Source organism: Physella acuta, unplaced genomic scaffold (assembly GCF_028476545.2).
Source record: "Physella acuta isolate Inbredline_101_S28 unplaced genomic scaffold, ASM2847654v3 ptg001550l, whole genome shotgun sequence".
Classification (NCBI taxonomy): domain Eukaryota; kingdom Metazoa; phylum Mollusca; class Gastropoda; family Physidae; genus Physella; species Physella acuta.
The window spans coordinates 1-25,561 of record NW_026733065.1 but is presented as its reverse complement, the minus strand read 5'-3'; the positions used below and the strand labels follow the sequence as shown (position 1 = coordinate 25,561).

At 36.3% G+C, this 25,561-nt stretch overlaps 1 protein-coding gene across 3 annotated transcripts; it reads left to right on the top strand.

Moving 5' to 3' along the window:
• The first annotated feature begins 272 nt into the window (after positions 1-272).
• Positions 273-18,167, top strand: LOC131928799 (tektin-3). 3 transcript variants are annotated; one of them, XM_059284928.1, is made up of 10 exons: positions 273-444; positions 8,361-8,534; positions 9,232-9,410; positions 11,663-11,748; positions 13,479-13,616; positions 14,193-14,263; positions 14,475-14,618; positions 16,124-16,346; positions 16,679-16,833; positions 17,479-18,167. In XM_059284928.1, the coding sequence occupies exons 2-10, from the start codon at positions 8,362-8,364 to the stop codon at positions 17,708-17,710; spliced, it is 1,401 nt and encodes a 466-aa protein (XP_059140911.1). In that variant the 5' UTR covers positions 273-444; position 8,361; the 3' UTR covers positions 17,711-18,167. The 3 variants fall into 3 exon arrangements, with proteins under 3 accessions (XP_059140911.1, XP_059140909.1, XP_059140910.1); XM_059284926.1 differs by lacking the exon at positions 273-444 and adding an exon at positions 7,517-7,670; XM_059284927.1 differs by lacking the exons at positions 273-444; positions 11,663-11,748 and adding exons at positions 7,517-7,670; positions 10,322-10,407.
• The last annotated feature ends 7,394 nt before the right edge of the window (positions 18,168-25,561 follow it).

The following is a 25,561-nucleotide window of genomic DNA, read 5'->3' as shown; positions in this document are numbered from 1 at the left end:
AAAACTATCACCAGACGATTGAAACAAACTGTCGATAGACAGCCTACACTAACCAGACGACACAACATATCGTGTGTACTGTACTAAATACAAAAGCAGATAATCCACGACCTGTCGTCACCGCCACGATTACCGCCCCTTGATTTCTTACCTTCTTTCGCTTTCAGCCGGAAACCCCCGGAAGCAGACGCGCCGTCTGCGCATGCGCGGCGAGGTCATCGCTATGACGATCTCTATGTCAACTCCAGAGAGCGTTGTCTGGAGCGCGCGCTGGTTCCTTACATATGTGGCACTGCTCATTTGAATACAGTCGTTAGTTGGGAGTCTTGAGAGCGGTGCTTTAAGCCCTGGGGTGGTCGGTTCTGTGAGAATTGGTTCTTTAATGCAGATTTCATCAGCAGACAAGTGCCTCGTTTATATTTTCTAGTCTTTCTTTTCAGTCAGGTAAGTTGTTAATTAAAAAAAAATATTTTTACTATTTCCTATTTTTCAGCAATAATGCTTTACCACTCATACTAGTAATACTAAAATGTATTAAGAAATTTAAAGTGAATAAATTCACTTTCAACACACACAAAAAATATAATATAAAAATGTCCACAATTTTTTAGGAAATATTGAAGGATAATAAAAATGTATGAATGTGTAGATGTATTGCACAACGTTCATGTGACATTGTCTTCAAATGCTATATAGAACAGCAGGTTTATAATTTTATGTACAATGGGTTTAAAACATGTTATCGTAGTGTATAAGAAGAGGTTTTCAATGAAAAAAATATGAAAAATAGGCTGTTTACAATGATGTTTTTTTTTTCGGGGATATAGTTAAAACTGTATCATTAAAATCAGGGGGAATAACTCTTGATTATAGGATTTTCAAAATAGTTGTATTCATTGAGAGTAAAAATGTATTTGTAGCCAATAGGTTGTGTCAAATTTGGGTCTATTTAGCCAATATATTGTAACTATTTTTATAAACAAATACTGGAGAGCTTATGTATTATATAAAAATGCTTATAATTATCTATATTATATTACAAGATAATGATATGCAGTTTTTATATAACCTTAATTATTTACAATAAGTATTGATTATTTAATCTTGTGAGGATTATCCAACAAAGAGGAGCTGACATTATTGGGCTATCTGTAGTTAACGCTTAGGTTATGTATACACTATTGTCAGCTAGTACATATGATCTAATATCAACAGTTATCGGTTATAGAATAACATGGATAACAATATTCTAAGAAAGGACAATTTTATTGTATATAATCAACCGAGAATATTTATCATATATTATTTTTAAAAAATATATAGATGTATCCTCTAAGGGCGATAACTCACTGTTACGGGAGGGTGGAATTAAAGTTTATAATTGTTATACAATATAAAATAAAAATACCGATAACTCCATTTTATAAGCCAAGGGCGGTAACTATTGCATTTAAAACCAAGGGCGATAAAATCAAAAACCCGTAGCCCAAGATCGGATCATTAGAGGCTATTAAAGTTCGACCTGCAATCGGAGCCATAAAAATCGATTGATTTATATGAGATTTTTAATATCAGGAAATCAATAATCGCGTTTTGAACTGTAAAGCGTGTGTTAAACGCGTTGAAAAAAAGCGCATGTGTTGTATACTGTCACGATGTTTTCTAGTAACTGCCGAGGGTGTTTTTTGATGTATTCGTTGTGTCAGTAATAACTAGTACTGGTAACTAGGTTTGTCATGCTATTGACATACAGATGACAAATGACATGATTTTGTGACGTGCGTATATGTACGGATACGTTTGTTACTGTAGGTGGATATGTGAAAGTTTTGTAGAGTAGGCACATGTGTGGTGGCACTTGTGTTGAGCGTGTTATGGAGTGGATGTATGAAGAACACGTGCGTTGAGTGTGGTGGTGATGGTGTAGCACATGTATTGTTAGTGGGATGATGTTGTAACCCCATACATTGATACCGTAGTGATGTTGTACCTCCTATTGTTGATACCGTGGTGATGTTGTAATCCCATACGTTGTTACTGTGGTGATGTTATACCCCCTATTGTTGATACCGTGGTGATATTGTAAAACTCATGTGTTGATACCGTGGTGATGTTGTAACCCCATGTGTTGATACCGTGGTGATGTTGTAACCCCATGTGTTGATACCGCGGTGATGTTGTAACCCCATGTGTTGATAGCGTGGTGATGTTGTAACCCCATGTGTTGATACCGTGGTGATGTTGTAACCCCATGTGTTGATAGCGTGGTGATGTTGTAAGCCTATATGTTGATAGTGTGGTGATGGTGTAAGCCTATAAGCACGTTTACTATATATCCCTGCATCAACCAAATGTGTACACATTTCCTCTACACAATGTGGTAAACACCACAATGGCGTTGGTACACTTCCTGTGTACCCACCCACGTACCTCTCTATATCCCACTACTATTTAACTCCTCATTTAAAACCTATAACAACCTACAGAAACCTGAAAGTTTTACATCATGTCTACAACACTCTGCAACAAACCTCCAACTTAAGTAAATCCACGAAGTATATCTTTGGGCACGTATACTGCTACTTAGTCTTATACTTATACTACATAGCTAATCTTAGTATATATATATTTGAACACGTACGTTGCAACTTATAGTGTGCGATAACCTTTCACCACCTTTGAATCTTATTTCGGGGCTGGGGAGAAGGGTGTACGATATTATCCCTAAAAAGGCATAGCATTTCCTAATGATAAAAGTGTATAACATAAAAATCTCGTGTATATTTTTAACAGATAAACTCCCTCTACCATTTGCATATCGCAGTGTTAAATCGATTATTGCCCTTGCTAAAAATACAAACCTACAAACACAGTGAAATAATGTGAACGGACTTTAGATAACGTAGACACTTTTTTTTTATTTGAGAAAGAAAGGGTGCGACAAGTTCAAAATAAGACTAGCAATTTTACCCGTCTCATTGTTATGTAAACAACAAAAAGGAAATTATACGTCTTACGTGTCTGTCTTAGTTCAATTCAGTCCAGGCATTTATGTTTCAATTTTCTTAACATATGAATACACAGTGCTACCGTGGTGCATAAAACCCTATTCATAATCTTCATGACCTGTGACCCCACCCCCCCCCCCCACACACACACACCCCGGATTATGACGTACGGGGTTTAGTGTGTGTGGAGTTTATCCAACTGCTATCGACCGGAAACAGGCCGGTCGTGACGACAGCTCATAAAAGTAATTTTCGATACGCTTCATTGATTTTTCGGGCCGTTAATTATCTCCGGGTGAGGGGGCGGGGGCAAATCTTCCGTTTCGGAAACACCGGAAGTTGCTAAAAACGATTGACATGGGTGGGTTATAGAGACCCGTGTTTGACATGGGTGGGTTATAGAGACCCGTGTTTCATATGGGTGGGTTATAGAGACCCGTGTTTGACACGGGTGGGTTATAGAGACCCATGTTTGATATGGGTTGGTTATAGAGACCCCTGTTTAACCTGGGTGGGTTGTAGAGACCCGTGTTTGACATAGGTGGGTTATAGAGACCCGTGTTTGACACGGGTGGGTTATAGAGACACATGTTTGATATGGGTGGGTTATAGAGACCCGTGTTTCAAACCGTTCTAGCAAACATAGAGGTGTTGTATTTGTGTCCTTTATATGGTCGTATAACGAAGAAGCAAACATAAAGGTGTTGTTGTTTCATCCTTTAGACGGGCGTATAACGAAACAGCTAACATAAAGGTGTTGCTCTTGTGTGCTTTACATGGTCGTATAACGAAGAAGCAAACAGAGTTATTACTGTTGTAGATGATCATATAAAGTAAAACATAAATGTTAGTAAATTGATACGTAGGTCGGACTCTGAACGACTTAGCTCGTATGCAAAAAATACAAAATGTAGAATAAATTTAACATTGATACTTTTTGTTGTAGTGATTATTATAAAAATTGTGTAGTTTTTACCTTCCCACATAAATGTGGATGATGTCCCAGCTATCTTGTTCCATAGTTCTTAAGCGCTACCGGTGTTTCCAGACTTTTTTCTCCGGGGGGGGGGGAGGCACTTGAAATTTTTTTTGGGGGGGTAGACTTTCTTCGGGGGGGGGGGGGGGCGGACACTGTTAAAAGTATATATTTTCTATATAAATTATATAAATTTCATTTATTTCATTTTGTTCGGGGGTGGGGGCGGTAAAAAAAGTTCGGGGGAAACCCCCCTCCCCCACCGAAGAGATGCCTAGAAGAAACTCTGAGCGCTACGGAAAACAAATCGTTACTTAAAGGCTAAAATGTTTTATATAATTACATACACCACCCCTATCTTCCACACCCCGCCCCCACACACCCTCTATTTCCCTCCCACAATGTAGCCCAAACCGTGTTCGCGGTATTTTTTTTTTAAATGGTTCTTCACCCCAAAATCAGCTGCGGCCACTGACCTAGTCAATGAATCGATGACTATTGATTTCACTTCGCTGCATTATTAAACCTGTTCAGCTTCCTTTCTCTGTTCACACACACACACACACACAGCTAAAATCCCCGTCACACACACCGCTAAAACCACCAACACACACACCACAAAAAACCCTCAGTCACACGAACTATTAAAACCACCAATCATACACACACACACACGACTAAAACCCCCACACACTCTTCTAAAAACCCAGGTCACACACACGCACACACAGACACACACACAGACTAAAACCTCCAAGAACTTGGACCTAACCCCGTCAGTCCACTTCCCACTGCCCATCCCACCTCCACTCAACCGAGCACGGTACGGTTTGTGAACTATTGTTTCGTTCTTCTGTGATCGATATTTTATACTTGTTTTGTTGTTTGTATTGAATAATTGAGTATTTAAACAAAGAATGTTTTTATGTTGATGGTGTTGGCATTAAGTGTCGCCATAGCAACTTTAGAAAACCGAGTCGACACACCTCCGTTTACATTTATTGATTATTATTTTTAATTAATGATTTTTTATGGCAAAAATGTTTAATTATTTTTATATCATTTATTGTTATCACTTTGTCGTCAAGGTAACGGTTGTTGACACTTATTAACACCAAACGTAATAGAAGTAGGCCTAAAGCTCACGACTGCTAACTGTGACGTGTCAGTCCACCCAGCTCTGATAAGTACTTGACTCACTTCAGGGGAAGTAAGTTCCCGTGGACATACAGCTGGCTTTATGGGATGGCATGGCATGGCCTAGCGGTAGGGACCTTGACTGCTAACCAGAAAGACTCGAGTTCCAATTCTGGTACAAGTCAGTAGGACTTCTTTGAGTCCACCCAGCTCTGACGGTTACCTAATTCACGTTAGGGATAGCAAAGGCGGCTGGGCATAGTGCTGACCATACTGTACCTTCATATGCCGAGGTCTCTGTAACAGGTAAAATCTACTTCATCTGCCCTATGATGAAGGTTACAGAAACAGGTGATCTCTATCTTCATTATTGAGTTAGACCGAAAAACGGTAACTCTAACCAAACACTAAATCAATCGTCTATTACTAAAACGCCTTATCCTGACCCCCAACACCATGCTATAAGAGGTGAAGTAGAGTTAATGTAATGTTTTTTTGTAAATGAAAGTAAGGGTGGTATTGCGAGCAGTGAGACTAGTAGAATTTCAGTTTATACAAATCAAGTCAGGTACCCATTAGAGCTGGGTGGGCTCACGGACGTCAGGTACCCATTAAGGTAAATCTACGACTAAAATCCGAGCAATAAAAAGACAGTAGTAATACTGGTATACATGCTGCAGTAACACTATCAACGGTTGTTGTATGTCCCATACTGATCCAACGCCATATCTACCTCAAGTGGTGCTAAACCCTGTCCTGCAACTTACCCAACTAAAACATTGAATTTAACGTGGGTGGGGTGATTATAGCATAGTCAGCACTTTCTCATAGCGGTCTGTTAGTCACGCAAGCAATACAAGACTCCTAGCTACACATTGTATACACGATACTGACTACTAGCTTTGCGTGAAGCTTCAATGAATGCTTTTAAGCCGAACACAGCCTTAACATTAATACTTACTTTACCTAACCATATCGGCAAACTGAGCAGATCATAACCTAGCATTGATCATGTCTTCCAATCGTTATGACTGACAGTTTTCAAATTTACCAAACATTTACCTACCTGTATGGCGTAGGAAAAAGATATATATATATATATATATATATATATATATATATATATATATATATATATATATATATATATATATATATATGTGTGTGTGTGTGTGTGTGTGTGTGTGTATATATACTGTTTTCATGACATTAATATTTTGAATTTATAAATATATAACGACTCGAGGGCACAGCGCGGCCAATAACTGTAACTTAACACGAGGTCATTTTCCTCTTGCCCGTCAGTGGGGGTATTCTAGCCCCGTAACACCCCCTGTCTACGCCACCGTATGATATGGTTCAACTTTATTCACACTAAATGCATGAAATAATGCTCGGCCGAGGTTGTGACGTTATAAGACTAAGTTCCCGGAACTTTTTTATCAAACGTTAAGTTGAACGATTAACAACCCCCGTGGGTGACGTGTCACAACAACCCCCGTGGGTGACGTGTCACCTTGAATGCCAGATCACCCCACAGGTTTACAATCCGGCTGATTCCAGATAAGAAAGTTGTTGCAAGTGCATTGTAGGTAAACACAGGCCGTTATATATCAGCCGGCGAAATGAATTTTTTCCCTTCTCCCCGTGTTAATACGGAACACTAAGGGGAGGAACCGTGTGGTTCACAGGGGACATAATCGGTGACGAATGTGTGGCTTACTGCCCCTGCTGTCACAAACCCGTATAAAAAACGGATCAAATAAGTATTTCTTTACGAATATGACTACTGTATATTTGTTTACGAAAGGCTGATTAAGAGGTCCAAGTGTCAACTATACCCCCAACCCGCCCTCGCCAATAGGGCTGGTAAGTAGGTCACCAACCAGTTCTACGGCTCAATAAAACCTGCATGGTTCGTGAACTACTTACCAGCCCTATAAAACACATGTGAGAAATTAAGTATACGTGTCAACTGGTTATGCGCCAATCAGCCTGCTTTTCTTTTTTGCTTCCATAGCAAGGCAGCAGTTGTTTGATTTTGGAGTTGTCTCTCCTAGAAGAGTGGCTGTCCCCAGCTAACGAGCCTCAACTGCCCGATTGTTCGAACTCTAGACTTTTCGGGTAACCAACCATTAGCTTTACCAACTCGACCACGCCGACATTAACACATCTAAGGGGTTGAAATGTTAGAAAGTCACAGTTTATTATTCACATTTTTGTTACTATTTTATTTTTCCGTTTACGAGAAATGAAATACAAAGCTACTGGCGATTTTAGAATTTAAAACGTCAAAATCGTTTTCCCCCGATTAAAAAATAAAAAACGGGTTTTCCCGATGCAAGCACCAGCAAGAATGAAAGTGAACGCGCTGCGCACCCAATTCGGCGCACAAGACCGTCAGCCATTTGCCAGACGGAGCTTTTTGCTTGAGCCAGTGGAGCCTGCCGTCGACAGGACATCAGCGAACCTGCAGACATGGCCTGCGAGTTAAAATGCCCGCCCCGCCCTCTGACCATGTCAGAAAAAGTACATCCGTCAAAGTGCACGTGCGTGTTCATTAGTTTTAGCATTTAGTACTCAGCTTCTTTTTAAAGAATACGCGTTCGTGTGTAGTATATGTGATGTGACGTCATTGTTATTTTAAATCTTGCATCAAAATAGATCTAGATCTAGATAGATCTAGGATTCTCGATCTAGATCAAATAGGCCTTAAATATATGGATCTGGGACATTGGTTATTTAGGGGATTAGGTTAATGTTCGTTGGTATCGATATTCCAAAGTTATGTGTTGCTCATCGATACTTTGTTTTGAGACTTTTGAGGCTTTCTATTTCATTTGGTTGAATACATAGATATTGTCTTTCTTAGATCTAATTACTATTGGATCGTGTTAAGGATTATACATTTACCGTCACTTGGGTAGTTCAAAATAACCTAGATATAATTATTATTGATCAGCAGGGCCTTTTGTTCGCCTAATAATTCGTTACATTAACCAACCAACAATAGTGGAATGATTGTCAATTTTAGAGGTTGACTCACGTGTATTTAAGAATACTGTATATATATATATATATATATATATATATATATATATATATATATATATATATATATATATATGCGTGTGCATGTGTGCGCGTGTTTGTGTGTGTGTTAAAATCTTACTATTCTTTTAAGTTGGTGCTATGCTGGGTTAACAAAGCTACATATTATCCCAATCCCTCTCTCCCAGAATGGCGTACTACGACAGCCCCGCTCTAGTGCGCACGCGCAGTGCCACGCCCATCACGCCAGAGATGTCCAAGATCTTGCCCTACGTCACAGACAAGACCATCGCCCGCCATCTTGGTAGCTACGGACGCTCGATGGATCTGGGTCACGCCAAGACTTACTTTAACCCTGCCACGTAAGTCACGCCATAATTACATAGGATTACATGTGATTACATATGATTACTTATGTTTACATATGAATACACAGTTATATATGTTTACGACGTGGTTGGTTGGATTATCGCACGTCTCTTAAACTCAAGCTGCGGAACCTATACGAGCTTGAGACTGTAGAACATCCCTGAGTACACCCAGCTCTAATGGGTACCTGACTCTTATTAAGGAGAGCAACGCGGCTGCAGTGTTTCTTCCAGACTTTTTTCTCCGGGGAAGGGGGGGGGGGCACTTAAAACTTCGGGGAGGTGGGAGCGGACTAAAATTTCCGGGGAGGGGGAGGCGGACACTGTTAAAAGTATATTCTCCCCCCCCCCCACCCACCGAAGAGATGCCTGGAAGAACCTGCGCGGCTGTACATAGAACTGACCACACTATCCCTTCATATGCCGAGGTCACAGTAACAAGTGAACTCTACTTCGGGACTGAAATGGCAACTTCACTTAATATATTATTAATATTTTATGTTCAGTTAATGTTCATGTATTTTCACATACAATACACTACATAAGCTGATGTGTGCTGCTGTATGTAGATGTCTGTTATAAGTCAATATATTCTGTATGTAGATGTATGCTGTGTGTAACTGTATGCTCTATGTATCTATATGCTGGATGTATGCTGTATGCTGTAACCCCCTCTTGTACTCACCCACAGACGCACCGTGTACTCCCGATACCAGCCCAACGACTGGTTCCTGTCCAACAGCTGCAACTACTCCATGTCTGACAAGGAGCGGAGCTTCGCCGAGCGGCTCAGGGCCGACGCATGGAGGGCCGTCAAAGAAACAGACGCCCGCACCAGAAACAGACAAAATGACGTCACTAAACGCCTAGGTACGTCCTTTGAAAGAATGTTTTAGTTAGTACGTAAAACAGAAAATTTATATTCTATAGCGGACTAATGCATAATGTCCAGGGATTTATCAAAATGGATAGTGTGACCTGTTTTTAAATGTACCTGTGTGCTGTACCTGTATGTTTTTTCCTAATGTGTGATGTACCATTGTGTGCCTTTTATGTGTTCTGTAACTTTATGAAATACCTGTGCGTATGACCTTTATGTGTACTGTACCTGTGTGTGACCCTATGCGTACTGTACCTGTATGCTCTACCTGTACGTATGACCTTTATGTGTGCTATACCTGTGTACTCTACCTGTACGTATGACCTTTATGTGTACTGTATATGTATGATCTACCTGTACGAATGACCTTTATGTGTGCTATACCTGTATACTCTACCTGTACGTATGACCTTTATGTGTACTGTATATGTATGATCTACAAGTACGTATGACCTTTATGTGTACTGTATATGTATGATCTACCTGTACGTATGACCTTTATGTGTACTGTACCTGTGTGTGACCGTATGCGTACTGTACCTGTATGCTCCACTTGTGCGTATGACCTTTATATGTGCTGTACCTGTATGATCTGCCTGTATGATATGTGCTGTACCTTTATGATCTGCCTGTATGATGTGTGCTGTACCTTTATGATCTGCCTGTATGATGTGTGCTGTACCTTTATGATCTGCCTGTATGATGTGTGCTGTACCTGTATGATCTGCCTGTATGATGTGTGCTGTACCTGTATGATCTGCCTGTATGATGTGTGCTGTACCTGTATGATCTGCCTGTATGATATGTGCTGTACCTGTATGATCTGCCTGTATGATGTGTGCTGTACCTGTATGATCTGCCTGTATGATGTGTACTGTACCTGTATGTCAAATCTCCCAAGGTGAGAGGGTGCAGGACATAGCGTTCTGGAAGTCAGAACTCAACAACGAGATCAATGCCATGGCAACAGAGATGGAGAACCTCAAGGTACCAGCCGAAATGGCTGACCCTTTGCCTAGCCAGCGTGCCTAGCTTTCAAAATGGCTGACCCTTTGCCTAGCCAGCGTGCCTAGCTTTCACTAACACTAAAGCCCCCCCCCCCCCTTGTCTTGCTATAAAGCACCCCATCGTCTTGGTTTAAAGCACATTATTGAGCTGACGTAAAAAGCACTTATTTTCAGTTTGAAATATTTCACTCTATTTCAACAGGAAATGGGTGAATTAAACTTAAACAGATACGTTTTGAATTAAACAAGGAACATTATGATAAAATCAGCAATGCGGTGCCATTGATTTTAAAAGTATTTATCAGAAAATGGCATCTAGCATCACCATTCAACAGTCGATGGGTTACTTTGTTCTCAACACAGCACTAACTACTAACGTAGCGGCTTTATTGTTGTATCGTATACCCTCTTTCTGCTGCATGCTTCTAGATGTAAAATATCATCGACTGCTTGAGCTCTTTGTGAAATGCTTGCTTTCTAATTATGTTTATGTGTATATTATGTATTTGTTTTTTTTTAATTACATTTTTGTGTATTCTCAGTTATTTCTGAATATGTATTTTATCAGTGTGTTGTTGTTTTTATTTTGCTTATAAATATAAACTGATTTTTTACTAACTGTAAGCTAAATGTATTTTTATTAGCAGAAGCTTTTCTTAATCGTTTTCAATTTTTTTTTAATACATTTATGTCACTGTTCTACAAGCTCTACATCAAAGAGGACTCGTAAAACAAATGTTCTATACACCGTATCCATTGCTCATGAGTGACACTGGATTTGTGCGTCTATTCTCTTTTGTATATGGGTACTCTAGTATCCTTTCCTAGCAACCAAGCATTCTATTCAGTGTACTGTAGTATCATGTCCAAGTATTCAGTATTTGTATCAAAGTATCGTGTGAAGTATCCACGTTTTTTCTGTGCAAGTATCCGCTTGTATCATGTGTTTATGTCTGCATCTTTCCTATGCCACTATCCAAGTTATCATTTGCGACTATCAGCCTGTATCCAGTGCTGCTAGACGCGTGTATCCAATGCCACTATACGCTTGTATCTTGTATCACTATCCGCTTGTTTCCTGTGCCACTATCACCCTGTTTCCTGTGCCACTATCCCCTTGTATCCTGTGCCACTATCCGCGTGTATCCTGTGCGACTATCCCCTTGTATCCTGTGCCACTATCCCCTTGTATCCTGTGCTAGTATCTACGTAGATGTATATCTTGGGATCCCCAGGAGAACGTGTGTATGACATCAGCTTTTGGAAGAGTGAGTTGAACAATGAGATCAACGCTATGGCCTCGGAAGTGGAGAATTTGAAGGTAAAACAGGTCGTTTACAGGTGTGGGCTGTAAAGGTAAAACTGGTTGTTTACAGGTGTGATGTGTAAAGGTAAATACGTCGTTTACAGGTGTGGGCTGTAAAGGTAAAACTGGTTGTTTACATGTGTGGGGTGTAAAGGTAAAACAGGTCGTTTACAGGTGTGGGTGTAAGGTAAAACAGGTCGTTTACAGGTGTGTGGTGTAATGTAAAACAGGTCGTTTACAGGTGTGTGGTGTAAGGTAAAACATGTCTTTTAAGCGTGTGGGGTGTAAGGTAAAACAGGTCGTTCACAGGTGTGGGGGTGTAAAGGTAAAACTGGTCTTTTACATGTGTGGGGTGTAAGGTAAAACAGGTCGTTCACAGGTGTGGGGGTGTAAAGGTAAAACTGGTCTTTTACATGTGTGAGGTGTAAGGTAAAACAGGTCGTTCACATGTGTGGGGGTGTAAAGGTAAAACTGGTCTTTTACATGTGTGGGGTTAATGCAAAACAAGTGGTTTACATGTGTGCGGTGTAAAGTAAGACAGGTCGTTAACAGGTGTGGGGTGTAAGGTAAGACAGGTCGTTTACATGTGTGGGGTGTAAGGTAAAACAGGTCGTTTACAGGTGTGGGGTTAATGTAAAACATGTCGTTTACAGGTGTGGGGTGTAAAGGTAAAACAGGTCGTTTACGTGTATGGGGTTAAGGTGAAACAAGTTTTTTACGGGTGTGGGGTGTAAAGGTAAAACAGGTCGTTTACAGCTGTGGGGTGTAAAGGTAAAACAGGTCGTTTACGTGTATGGGGTTAAGGTGAAACAAGTTTTTTACGGGTGTGGGTGTAAGGTAAAACAGGTCGTTTACAGGTGTGTGGAGAATAAAACAAAGTTCTTACTAGTGTTTCAATCTCCTGCAATTCTAGCTTTCGCTTTCTTGTTTTTCTGCTAAATTTATTAGAAGTGGTGTGTGATATCTAATCATTGTATTGTCTAGCTTAGTGCTTCTCAAAGTGATATTTGCTGCGCTTTACTAAACGCTTTGGTCACATATCTTTTAATTATATTTAATTAATAATCTTTAACTTCAGTTAAGTATTTAGTTCTATTTTAATAGCATTGGACAAAAATATGTGTTTTATGCACTAGGCGTCGCAATTTTTTAACAACATTATGAGCAGCCCTTATGTAGGAATTGTTGCATTTGGTTATTGGTGTGTTAGCCAGTCATTTCAGGGGTTAAGTTTTTTAAACATAATATCAAAATGAAGAACACATTTGCGATGTGATTTGTTAAAATTTGCATTCAATAAAAACCTCTAACTTTCATCACATGATCTAAATACATGACAATAACGTTAATGTTGCTGTTACTATTTGAAAAGATTGCTTACAAATTAAAAAATTTTCTAATATGTTATAGGTCCATGAATTCTATTCAATATTTTAGTTACTTTTTGCGATTTATATATGAGAATGTTATAGTATATATAAATTGTAATGTATTTGTTTCTTTTTTTAGTATTTTATAAAAAAAATAAACAAATACATTTCTATAACAATTTAAATAATGTATTATTAACGGGAATTAAGTTCTAAGTTACATAAATCGATTTATTTTATTTTATTTTTTAAAGAAAAATTAGAATAGTAATTTATTCATTTATCTCGTTCAACTTTTTCTTCATTGTACTGACCTGTCGTCCTATTGTTAGTTGGTCACACTAACGTTTCGTCCCGCTGTCATCTCGCCCACAGGAGTACAAGCGTACGTGTGAGAAGGCGTTAGCCGACACGGCCAACCCTCTCCACATCGCGGAGGAGTGTCTGATGAACAGGGAGAAGAGGCAGGGCATTGACCTGGTCAATGATGACGTGGAGAAATCGCTGGTCAAGGTAGGTCAGCGCCATGACAACAGCATGACATGGGAGTGTCATTTGCATGTCAACACCGTGACAACTGAGTGTCATTTGCCTGTCACAACATGACCACAGCAACTGGCATTAATTTGTTCATGGGGGATGGGGAGGGTAGAGGAATCTGCATTTTTATTTTATGTTTATCTTTAACTATAGTTAAACATTTGTACAGGTTTTTATACATGTATTTAATTAGACAAAAATAGCGTACCAACTTTTATTGTGTTAATTCACCATTTTTTTCAAATTTCCTCTACTTAAGAATAAAACATGCTACAGTAATATTTTTTTTTTACTTAAACCATGTTTTTAAACTTAGAAATGATTGGAAAACTGATAACTTACCTTTTGTATTGTAAACACTACACTTCACTCTTTACTATTAACTCCCACACCCAACCTTTCCACCTTGAGAATTGCAAAAGATAAATTCCATATAATTTTGTATATGTGAATAATTTATACATATTTTTATATCATTTATCACCATTTTTAATACAATGTATTAAATTACAATGTAATAATACAAGATCTGATTCGTGTATCTACTAGGAAGTGGAGGTAATCAAAAAATGTCAAGCTAGAATGAAGAGAGTATTGGACAAGGCTTACGTTCAACTGAAGTAAGGATTCATATTTTTCAAATATAGTCTAAGGGAAGTAACTGAATAAATGTTTTTTACAATTTGCATTAGGTTATTGTTCCTGTTTTTTTTTTTTTTTTATAAATCTGATACTACGTTGTATAGTAACTATTTTTAGACTTGTGTTAAAAAAGAAAAAGAAAGAAAGAAAAAAGTACACTAACCCCACCCCTCTTCCCCACCCCCATAGGATGGATCGCGCAGCCCAGCATGCCTTAGAGATCGATGCCAAGGACAAGCACCACGCTCAAGGTCTTGATGACCGCATGCAGCAGTTGAGAAACTCTTCAGCAGGCGTTGGCTACGTCCCCGGTATTGAGAACATCGACAACACGTGAGTAGACGTCACACCTTGTGTTCGGTTGTTTCCGTAAAGTTCCGGGTGTTTCCGATGGTTTTATTTTTAATTTTGTCATTCGGTCGCTCAACTTTCTATGAGATTTTAACTCAATGGTTTTTTTTTTCAAAATTAAAAATTCGCTTTTTATAAATTAGTTTATGATTATGTTATTTCGCAAGTGTAACCAGATGTTCATTTGTTATCCACTAATATCTATTATCCATAATGAACAACCTGGCAACATTTAGCATAAACGTGGGTAACTTTTGGCCAATAACAAGTCAAAAAGCTACAAGATAAATCTAAGGGAGTAATGAAAAGTCAAGAGATCATCATGTAGCTTTATGTAGCCAATCTTAAGCCAGCAATCATCGTGTAGTCGCTATTAGATGAATTTTCAATAGTCAGCTAGCTATCAGCATGTAATCGATATTTAGCTAGCAATCAAAATGTAGCCAATATTCAGTATACCATCAAACATGTAGCCAATAGTCAGCTAGCTATCAAACATGTAGCCAATATTTAGCTATCTATCAAACATGTAGCCAATATTTAGCTATCTATCAAACATCAATATTTAGCTAGCTATCAAATATGTAGCCAATATTTAGCTAGCTATCAAACATGTAGCCAATATTCAGTTAACTATCAACATGTAGCCAATATTCAGTAAGCTATCAACATGTAGCTAATATTTAGCTAGCTATCAAACATGTAGCCAATATTCAGCTAGCTATCAAACATCTAGCTAATATTCGGCTAGCTATCACACACGTAGCCAATATTCAGATAACTATCAAACATCTAGCTAATATTTAGTTAGCTGTCAAACATGTAGCCAATATTCAGTTAGCTATCAACATGTAGCCAATATTGAGCTAGCTATCAAACATGTAGCCAATATTCAGTTAGCTATCAACATGTAGCCAATATTCAGTTAGCTATCAAACATGTGGCCAATATTGAGCTAGCTATCAAACACGTAGCCAATATTCAGTTAGCTATCAAACATGTAGCCAATATCCAGTTAACTATCAAACATGTAGCCAATATTTAGTTAGCTATCAAACACGTAGCCAATATTCAGTTAGCTATCAAACATGTAGCCAATATCCAGTTAGCTATCAAACATGTAGCCAATATCCAGTTAACTATCAAACATCTAGCCAATATTAAGTTAGCTATCAAACATGTAGCCAATATTCAGTTAGCTATCAAACATCTAGCCAATATTCAGTTAGCTATCAAACATGTAGCCAATATTCAGTTAGCTATCAACATTTAGCCAATATCCAGTTAGCTATCAAACATGTAGCCAATATCCAGTTAACTATCAAACATCTAGCCAATATTAAGTTAGCTATCAAACATGTAGCCAATATTCAGTTAGCTATCAACATTTAGCCAATATTCAGTTAACTATCAAACATGCAGCCAATATTCAGTATACCATCAAACATGTAGCCAATACTTACCATCTGACCACCCCCCCTCCCCAGCATCACCATCCCCGAGTCGTGGGCCCGCTACACCCAGGAGAACATCGCCCGGTCCCAGAAGGAGCGTGCTGCCAGCGAGAGACTGAGGGGGGAGATCGACAGCACCCTCCGTCAGTGCGCCAACGACATGTGGAACAACTTCAACGCCGTCAACAACGCCTTCAACACGCGCATCCGCGAGACCACCGATGCCAGGAACAAGTTGCAGGCGCACCTGCAGAAGGTAACCTTGACCTTGTGTTCAAAATCTGATTTTGCTTAGTTTCATTTTCAAGTTACTGCTATCTTATGACTGTAATGACCGAGGGTCACTATAGGAGCATTATGGGTGTTTGTTTTATATTATTCTAGGGTGTAAGTGAAAGGGTGACTTATCTAAAAAAAAAAAAATTAAAAAAAAAAAAAAAGCTCTTGTACTTAAGAAGCTAGTGATCTTAGATTGTAGTAGATAATTATTTTTAAAAAATTGTATCCGTAAATTTATTACTTTAAATATTATTTGAGTAATTTGCTAATACCTTTATTTGTATCTCTCTCCTCCTCCCCCTTGTAAAGACCATGCAAGAGATCTTCGACATGGAGAGGAATGTCGCGTTGCTAAGGAAAGCCATCATGGACAAGGAACAGCCAATGAAAGTCGCCCAGACAAGACTCGATGAACGAACTCGACGAATCAACGTTGAGCTTTGTAACGATCCTGTGATGAAATCGTATGTATACTTCTTTTTTTCATTACATTTGTAGTACTACAACAACTATGACATTTTTTAGTGCAAGTCTACCTTGAATATAACAAATAATAGTATATAGTCCCTATATATATATATATATATATATATATATATATATATATATATATATATATATATATATATATATATATATATATATATATATATATATATATATATATATATATATATATATATATATATATGTATGTATATACATATATATATAATATGTATATATACATATATATGCATATATATACATATATATATACATATATATGCATATATATACATATATATGCATATATATACATATATATGCATATATATATACATATATATGCATATATATATATACATATATATATAAATAAATATATATATATATATATATATATATATATACATATATATATATATATATATATATATATATATATATATATATATATTATATACATATATATATATATATATATATATATATATATATATATATATATATATATATATATATATATATATATATATATATATATATATATATATATATATATATATATATATATATATATATATATATATATATATATATATAATGGCAAAATCTCGTTCTCCCAGGTTACAACGAGAAGTGAACGAGATCAGAGAATCAGTCCGTATCCTCAAGGAAAGGCTGAAATCCTCTGAACTGTCCCTCGCGCGTCTGATCAAGACAAAAGCAAACCTGGAGCACGACATCTCGGTCAAGGACAACACCCTAAAAATAGATTCCTCCTTCTGCATGGGCATGCGCAAAGGTTTCCCAATGGACCCTAAAGTCGGGCCAATATTTCAAATGCCCATTTGCTAGTATTTTTTAAAATTATATTTATACTTTTATTTTACTAATAACATCTATATTAGTAAAATACATCAATGAAATGAATTTTTTATAGGGAGATTACCCACTATTTGCACCTTAAGGGTGATAATTAATGTCTCATATTTTTTATATATTTTTTTATCTATGAAGCACATTGGAATGCATGTTTATAAAATGTCACGCTAGTTTTTATCATTAGCAAAACTCTACTTCTTCTACACTTCATCACGTCCAAGGTGGAACCTCTGTGTTTTGTACATAATTGTAAGTTACATAAGCTCATACTTACCTTTGTAGATATCTCGATGATGTAACATATCTCTCTCAACAGTATTATTTGCTGACTTTAAAGCACATCAGTCCAATTCTATGAGTGTGTGTATGTTTGTTTTTTTATTCTAACCAATGAAAGAATGAGCTCAATAAAAGTATTACAAAAATTTAATATTATAATTGTAATAATTATTTCGTTTTTTTTTAAAGTTCAAGTTTTTAATTTGTTGTTTTTTTTTCTTCTACTATTTTTTATTTGAAATACATAATCAAGAAATTGTTAGCCAGCGTTTGTAGAGCTAATCTGATCGCATTATGTAAAAGTTATTTCAACTGTTTTATTTGCTTTAAATTAATTTAAAGAACATGTTTTATTATTTGGTTAAAGTATTATTTTTCGTTCTTTTTTCACCCTAGTGAGACCTAGTATTTAATCTTTGCACGACAGCATTATTGTGTTATAGTTCCGTAGTTCATTAAGTTGTAGTGTTCTATTTCACTTGATCTGCCGTTATTACATTTTATTTAAACATTACTTAGTTGGTTCAGGATTTACTCTCTTTTTGTAAATCTTGTATATATTGTTTAAAAAATACTAATTTAATTTTAAACCTTATTCCAGTCTTTGAACTGTAAAAAAAAAAAAGATAAAATTATTTTTTGAAATCTGTATTAGACATATATTGTCTATTGACATAATTTTATAATAGATCAGAAGCACCTGTATAATGCAGATATTATTTTCATTTATTTAAAGTTTGACAAAAAAAATCTTATTTCTTTATCAAGGGAAGTAGTTCACAAGCTATCGCGAACATTGTAAACATTTTATTTTTGGGTTATTACCCCTTATCACACGGCCCTATACTTTTAAATTTAAATTTTAAACAAAATAATTATAATATCGTTTATAAAAAGAAAATGTAGTAAGTCAGTTCCTTTGGTGTTCTGTTTATTTCCATTATTTATTTACACTTTTATTCAGTTTTAGCTTTGTGGTTCTCATGTTTGTGCAGGTATTTTATACACAGCATATATATACATATATGAAATATATACTATTATAATCATATTAGATGTATATGTATGTATATGTGTATATATATATATATATATATATATATATATATATATATATATATATATATATATATATATACATATATATATACATATACATATATATATACATATATATATACATATATATATATATATATATATATATATATATATATATATATACATATATATATATATATATATATATATATATATATATATATATATATATATATATATATATATATATATATATATATATATATATATATACACCTATGTATATAACAATAGTCTAATCTATGCATATGTAGAATCAAATTCTTAGGTTCAACTATATGCTGTCCCCAGACTAGATTGCTTCGACTTTCGATACCCACCCACACTTGGGTCAGTGATTTCGTTTGAAGGGTGTTAGCGGTGGACTAGTAAATGTTAGGAAACATTTTTCTCGGGCCTATTGAAATAAACCCACATACACAAATGAGTATAATGTACAGTGATCAGAAAATCTGACTTCGTCACTAATAACTAAGACTTTCTTCAACTCTTAGTTTATTGCCATGTGTCCGTCGTTTTCTCCACTAGGGGTAGACCAATTGTTAAGGGTGATGTTAGGAAGCTGTTTGACAACATCTCACTAGCTAGTAGTTTAGTACACTAGACTGCCAATCCTACTTTCATTGGCGACATTCTGTTGCCTGTGAGGATAGCTCAAGTGTGGATATGTAAACAAGGAGTTTGGTGGTAGCTACATACTTTTGGCTACTATGTTCACTTATCGCTACCTGCTTTCCTGCTACCCACAACACTGCAGGCCACAAACTTCTATCCATGTTGCTACCTTCTCCCAGGTCTATTAGCAGAAAATGTAATTTTACGTTTTAGTTCAAATCTTAATCCTAAATACTCTCAATTAAAAAATTAATATTTGTTTAAGCTTGCCATATACGTCTAGTAAAGGAAACAACAAATTTTAACTTTAATGCTGACAAATAAAAAATTAAAACTTCTTTATCGTATTTCGATTGTATTATAAGTGTAGGTGTAATAAGTTGAAAACATCTTTTTTCAGTTTTCTTTTAAGTTCTTTTTTGTCACGCGCAGTGTTTATAAAAAGAAATGTATTTATTGAAAGCTTTGCTGATTCAAACTTGTCATTTATTTTATGTTATATTAGCTCGTTCAGACTGTTACAAAATATCCATCGTAAGTAATTTTTTTTTAAATACCCCTAAATTTAAGAATTTTAAACATTTTCTTTCTACAAAATATTATGACCCTATGTACAGACTAATAAAAACCGGTTTGTTAAAACTAATCTTTGTTTAACATCGAAATTCAAAACTGCTGATGAATGTCCTATACCATCACAAACTGAGAACCACTGTAGTTAGTTGTGTACATTGTAGATTGAACCACCAATAACCTTATTCTATAACCCAGTACTTCGCCACTTGTGTAGTACTACCCAGTACGTCACATGTGCGATGAAGTATCCTCATCCATTCAAAAGGCTGTGATATTTGTGAATAAACTCAACATATTGCGTTGATATTTTTAATGCTATTTATTAATATTGTTTATCTAAACACTCATTCATTTTTTAATTACCACTGATGTTTTTTTTCTTAAATCCCACCTTTGTATTTTTGTTTTTGTCTTGACCTCATCAACGCCTTGAACCGGTTTTGTTGTGAACTCATTTAAGACACCAGGTAAAAACAACTACGTAAAACATCTCCATATCTAGGAATCCAGGTGAATTTAGAGTTATCTACAATCAGCATCTTTTTTTTTTCGTAGCAAACAATTGGTCAATTTTGTTCTTGTTTGTTTAAAATCTAAAGCGGTATCAAATATCCGAGGGACAAGACTATTCTTTTCTTTCTTATTATGTTTTTTTATATTCAAATTTAGTCAGTTATAATAGTAAAAACAAGTAAAAGTGATTTAAAATTTTATTTTAAAGTACAGTAATTTTTAAAGGTATCATTACTTTACAGATTATGCACAATAACTAAATTTTTGTCTTTTTAAAAAGTATATTATTTTTTTTTGACCAAATTTTATCCGTCCATAATGGTACCAGAATGGTGTTGTTTCCGTAGATTTCAATGAGGGGAAAAAGTATTTATATTTCATAACGTTGTACTGTTTATATCTGTCTCATTGTTTAAAACAGGTTGTTGTTTATTTTGATTACATAAAAAAATGATACCTGTCGTTTATTTTCGATTGAATACATTTCAAAGTCATGTTTTATTGAATTAGAAATAAATATTTTTAAATTGATGTTTTTCTTTTCTACTAGATGAGAAATTGTAAAAGTGTGTTTGTACAATGCATATGAGTTTTTGTACAAGGCATATGTGTGTTTGTACAATGCAGTGTCGGGCAGGGTGCCTAGTTTACCGCAGTGTCGGGCAGGGTGCCTAGTTTATCGCAGTGTCGGGCAGGGTGCCTGACGGAGTGGTCTAGCGGTAGAGAACTGAACTGCTAACCCGTAAGTCTCGAGTTCGAATCCGGGTTCAAGTCAGTAGACCGTCCCTGAGTCCACCCAACTCTGATGGGTACCTAACTTATGTTAGGGAAAGTAAAGGCGGCTGGGCATAGTGCTGACCACACTATCTCTTCATATGCCGAGATCACAGGAACAAGTGAACTCTACTTCACTTGCCCCATAGACCGTCAGGTTTGAAAGGGAAACTTTACTTTTACGGGCAGGGTGCCTAGTTTACCGCAGTGTCGGGCAGGGTGCCTAGTTTACCGCAGTGTCGGGCAGGGTGCCTAGTTTACCGCAGTGTCGGGCAGGGTGCCTAGTTTACCGCAGTGTCGGGCAGGGTGCCTAGTTTATCGCAGTGTCGGGCAGGGTGCCTAGTTTATCGCAGTGTCGGGCAGGGTGCCTAGTTTACCGCAGTGTCGGGCAGGGTGCCTAGTTTATCGCAGTGTCGGGCAGGGTGCCTAGTTTATCGCAGAAATTTTTCAAATCTGATGTAATCAATATTCTTATGTCGTATACTTCCTGGGATTATCTTTGGCTGTGACTTTTATAATTTAAATAAGAACGAGCTGACCCGCTGCGTATCATACGCCGCTATTTAGTTGTTGTTTTTTTCTACTTTTCAGTAATTTATAATTTGTGAATTCGACAGTACCAATGCTCCCACTGAAAATATTTGCTTAAAAACACTAACTCCCCTAACAATAGACATATTGCAGAGGCTTAGCGACCCTTCCTCGCGCCCGTGGACAAACTTTCGATTTGCACCCCCCCCCCACGAACTTTTCATTTGCCCCCCCCCCTCAAACTTTCAATTTGGCGCCCCCCCCCCCCTAAGGTTGGCGCCCGGGGACATATGTCCGCCCCCGCCCCCTCACTAGGCCTCTGACATATTGTTATATTGGTTTTTTTTAAGAACTAATACCACCCACTATTTTTTTTCTGTATTTTCTTAGAAACTATCCACCTTTATTATGAAAACAAAAATTGTAAGATTTAATATCTTATTTATTAAATCCCAGTTATTAATATTCCCTTTAAATACGATATATATATTACACCTTTCTCCTTTTGTATTGTAATTTAATGTAATATCCTTACTCATTCGGGGAGATACTTGTGGCAATGGATCCAAGGTGTATGATTTAGGAACCACAACCGATAAAATATTAACTCATAAAAGTTGTTTACATAGTTATCTAACATGCCCATTTAGATTGTTGGATCCATGGATGTCATTTTAATTGATCGAAATAAAAAAGTCGTCACTATTCCCCAAACAATTTTGAGTACCTGTTTTAGCTGCCACTGCTCTGGTAAGATCGAAGTTAAATGTTTACCTCTAGCGCCAGTTGGACACAACCAAACCATTACTGTAAACAAAAACATCCCGAGTTTAATTTTTTAATGAGAATAATACACTAAGCGTCAAATATAAATAATGTTAGCCCTGCTCTCTTTATTTACTGTTGGAATTTCTCGGCCTGACCCCGGCAGTTAAGTCCAGGTAAAATGGTATGCCTATTCTCAGACGGTTGTTATTTAGTGGTTTTCATTCAGATTTTCTGCAATAGAAAATGTAAATTTTAACCAGTATCTTCGTTCGTCCGTCCCGTTCTCCACCCCACCCCCACAACCGGATAAAATGGAAAAAAAAACAGTTTTCAGGATAAGCTGCTGTAACATTGCATCTCGTGTAGTGTCTCAGCTAGCTGTTAGCATCAGTATCACCTCGTAACTGTTACAGTATTACCTCCAGGGGTAGACTGGCTGTGTCAGACCGGTAAACGGAAAAAAAGTCACAGGAAAAAAAAACACAGAAAAAAAAGTCACAGTTTTTGCTAGGAAAAAAAGTCACAGAAAAAAAGTCACAGTGGAAAAACTTTATCGGAAAAAAAATCACAGAAATAAAGTCACAGAAAAAAAAGTCACAAAAATCTTTTTAGAAATATTTTTATTAATTTGTTAAGAATTGTAAAATTTTGTATGTTTATTTTTTTGGGTTGTAGTTTTTGATAGCATAAATTATTTATAGACGCTAAAAGCATTATGATTTATAACACTTGTAAGTAAAATTACTCTAAGATGATTAAAACGACAATCTCAACATTTGTTATGTATTTAGTTAAATACGCGGTTGAAAAGTTAATTATAAAAGTAATTTAGGCACATTTTGCCGTAGGCTATTCTCTGGTCGGCCTCTCCTCAGTAGGTATTGTCCTAACATATTTTGTGTTGTTGACGTTATGCGTCATCGACAGCCTTTGAACCTTGTCGGCTTTCTGTTTTGATCCTAAGTTTTGTTATGTAATGAGCGTGATAAATGTGGGCAGTAAAGGTGGTTGAACTAATCATAACTATTGTTGCCATGAGTTGAGGGCAGCAAGTCAGACGAACTTACCATTTCACGGTAATTTAATATTGGTATTTTAAAAAAAAAACAAGATGAAAAACGTGGACTTTGGAGCATTCTATTAAATGCTACCAATCTTAAGTTTAAAATAATTACAATCTACATACTTCATAATAAATATTTTTAGATGAATTATAAAAATTTCTATGCGTATACAGCCTAGACACATTACATCAGATTTCATTAATCCTAAGTTAATTTGCACTCTCTAAATATTTAATACATAAAAGTATTAACAAATATCATGCAAATATATATTTGTGACTTTTTTTCCTGTGACGTTTTTCCTGTGACTTTTTTTGATGTGACTTTTTTTCTGTGCTTTTTTTACTTTCTCGTATATACGAAGTATAGAGAAAGTCTTGTAATCGTGCAAAAAAAAAAAAATCGAGATTTTTGCAAATCTCGACGTTTTACATCTCACTGATACGGAAAAACATAATTTTGCAATCTTGTCCGTATGTCTGTGTGTCTGTGTGTGTGTCTGTGTGTGTGTGTGTCCGTGTGTAAACACGATAACTTGAGTACCGTTACAGCTAGGTTGATGAAATTTCATATACAAGTATTTTATCAAAATCGTAGATCCGTATCAACTTTTGAGCGATTTCGGATAACCGGAAGTGGTACTTTTTCTACTTTGAATTTTTCAAAAGCCTATAACTTGAGTACTATTTCAGATAGATAAATGAAATTTGATATGTAAGTAAAAGATCTAATTCTCTACCTTCTGTCAAATTTTGAGAATTTTTCGTTGACTGGAAGTACTTATTTACGCTACTTCCGATTTCTCAAAAAACTAATGTAAATTTTAAAAGTACTAATAATATTGCGCACTATTATGCGCTTTTTTATTCGCGTTCACTTGGTGTGCAATTAATTTGTCTACGAGATTTTATTCTATTTTTAAAACTTTAAGTATTTAAAATGGATTAAAAATCATGTCTATAGCCCGAGTTCCCATCCCCTGTTATTTTATATAAGAATATTCGAGAAAGTTTAGGGGAGATCACTCCCGGTTTATTTCCTGTGTTTTTAGCGCAATTTCCCTTCTGGAGAATTGCGTTTATTAACTCGTCATTTCTGGGAATGGATGGATGAATGAATGAAAGAATGTATGGATGAATGTGTGTCCGGGCTTTAAGTCGTATCTCCTCCTCAACGAAGCAATATCGATGACTAGTTCCAAAAGCAATTGTGTTAAGCAAGTTACGAGAATGAGCGTAGGCCATAAAAATTCCGGGTTTCTTTCATGTATTTCCCGGAAAAGCCAAAAAACCTTGAAAAAATTCAGTTTTTTGCCCATATCTCGGCAACCAGACCACTTAGCGACTTGAAACATGTACCAATCGATTCCCGCCATAATTTAGAACAATATTGCCGAAGAAAGTTTTCAAAAATATCCTCTCGTTCGGTCACAACTTTTAAAATTACATAAACACCTACAAACCGATCGTTCTTCTAGCTTGAACGCACCCAAGCATTATACGTCAGAGCTATTTTTAGATAACATAAGGAAATTGCGCATAAATGTCACTAGACTTTTTTTTTAATTAACTTGTTTTTTTTTTCCTGTGACTTTTTTTCCTAC

Bases quoted from the DNA above. Each gene is read 5' to 3' on its own strand.
- LOC131928799 (XM_059284926.1), top strand. From the start codon at position 7,600: ATGGCCTGCGAGTTAAAATGCCCGCCCCGCCCTCTGACCATGTCAGAA. The intron at 14,619-16,123 runs GTGAGTAGACGT...CCCCCTCCCCAG, and splicing joins ATTGAGAACATCGACAACAC to CATCACCATCCCCGAGTCGT. The intron at 16,834-17,478 runs GTATGTATACTT...TCGTTCTCCCAG, and splicing joins AACGATCCTGTGATGAAATC to GTTACAACGAGAAGTGAACG.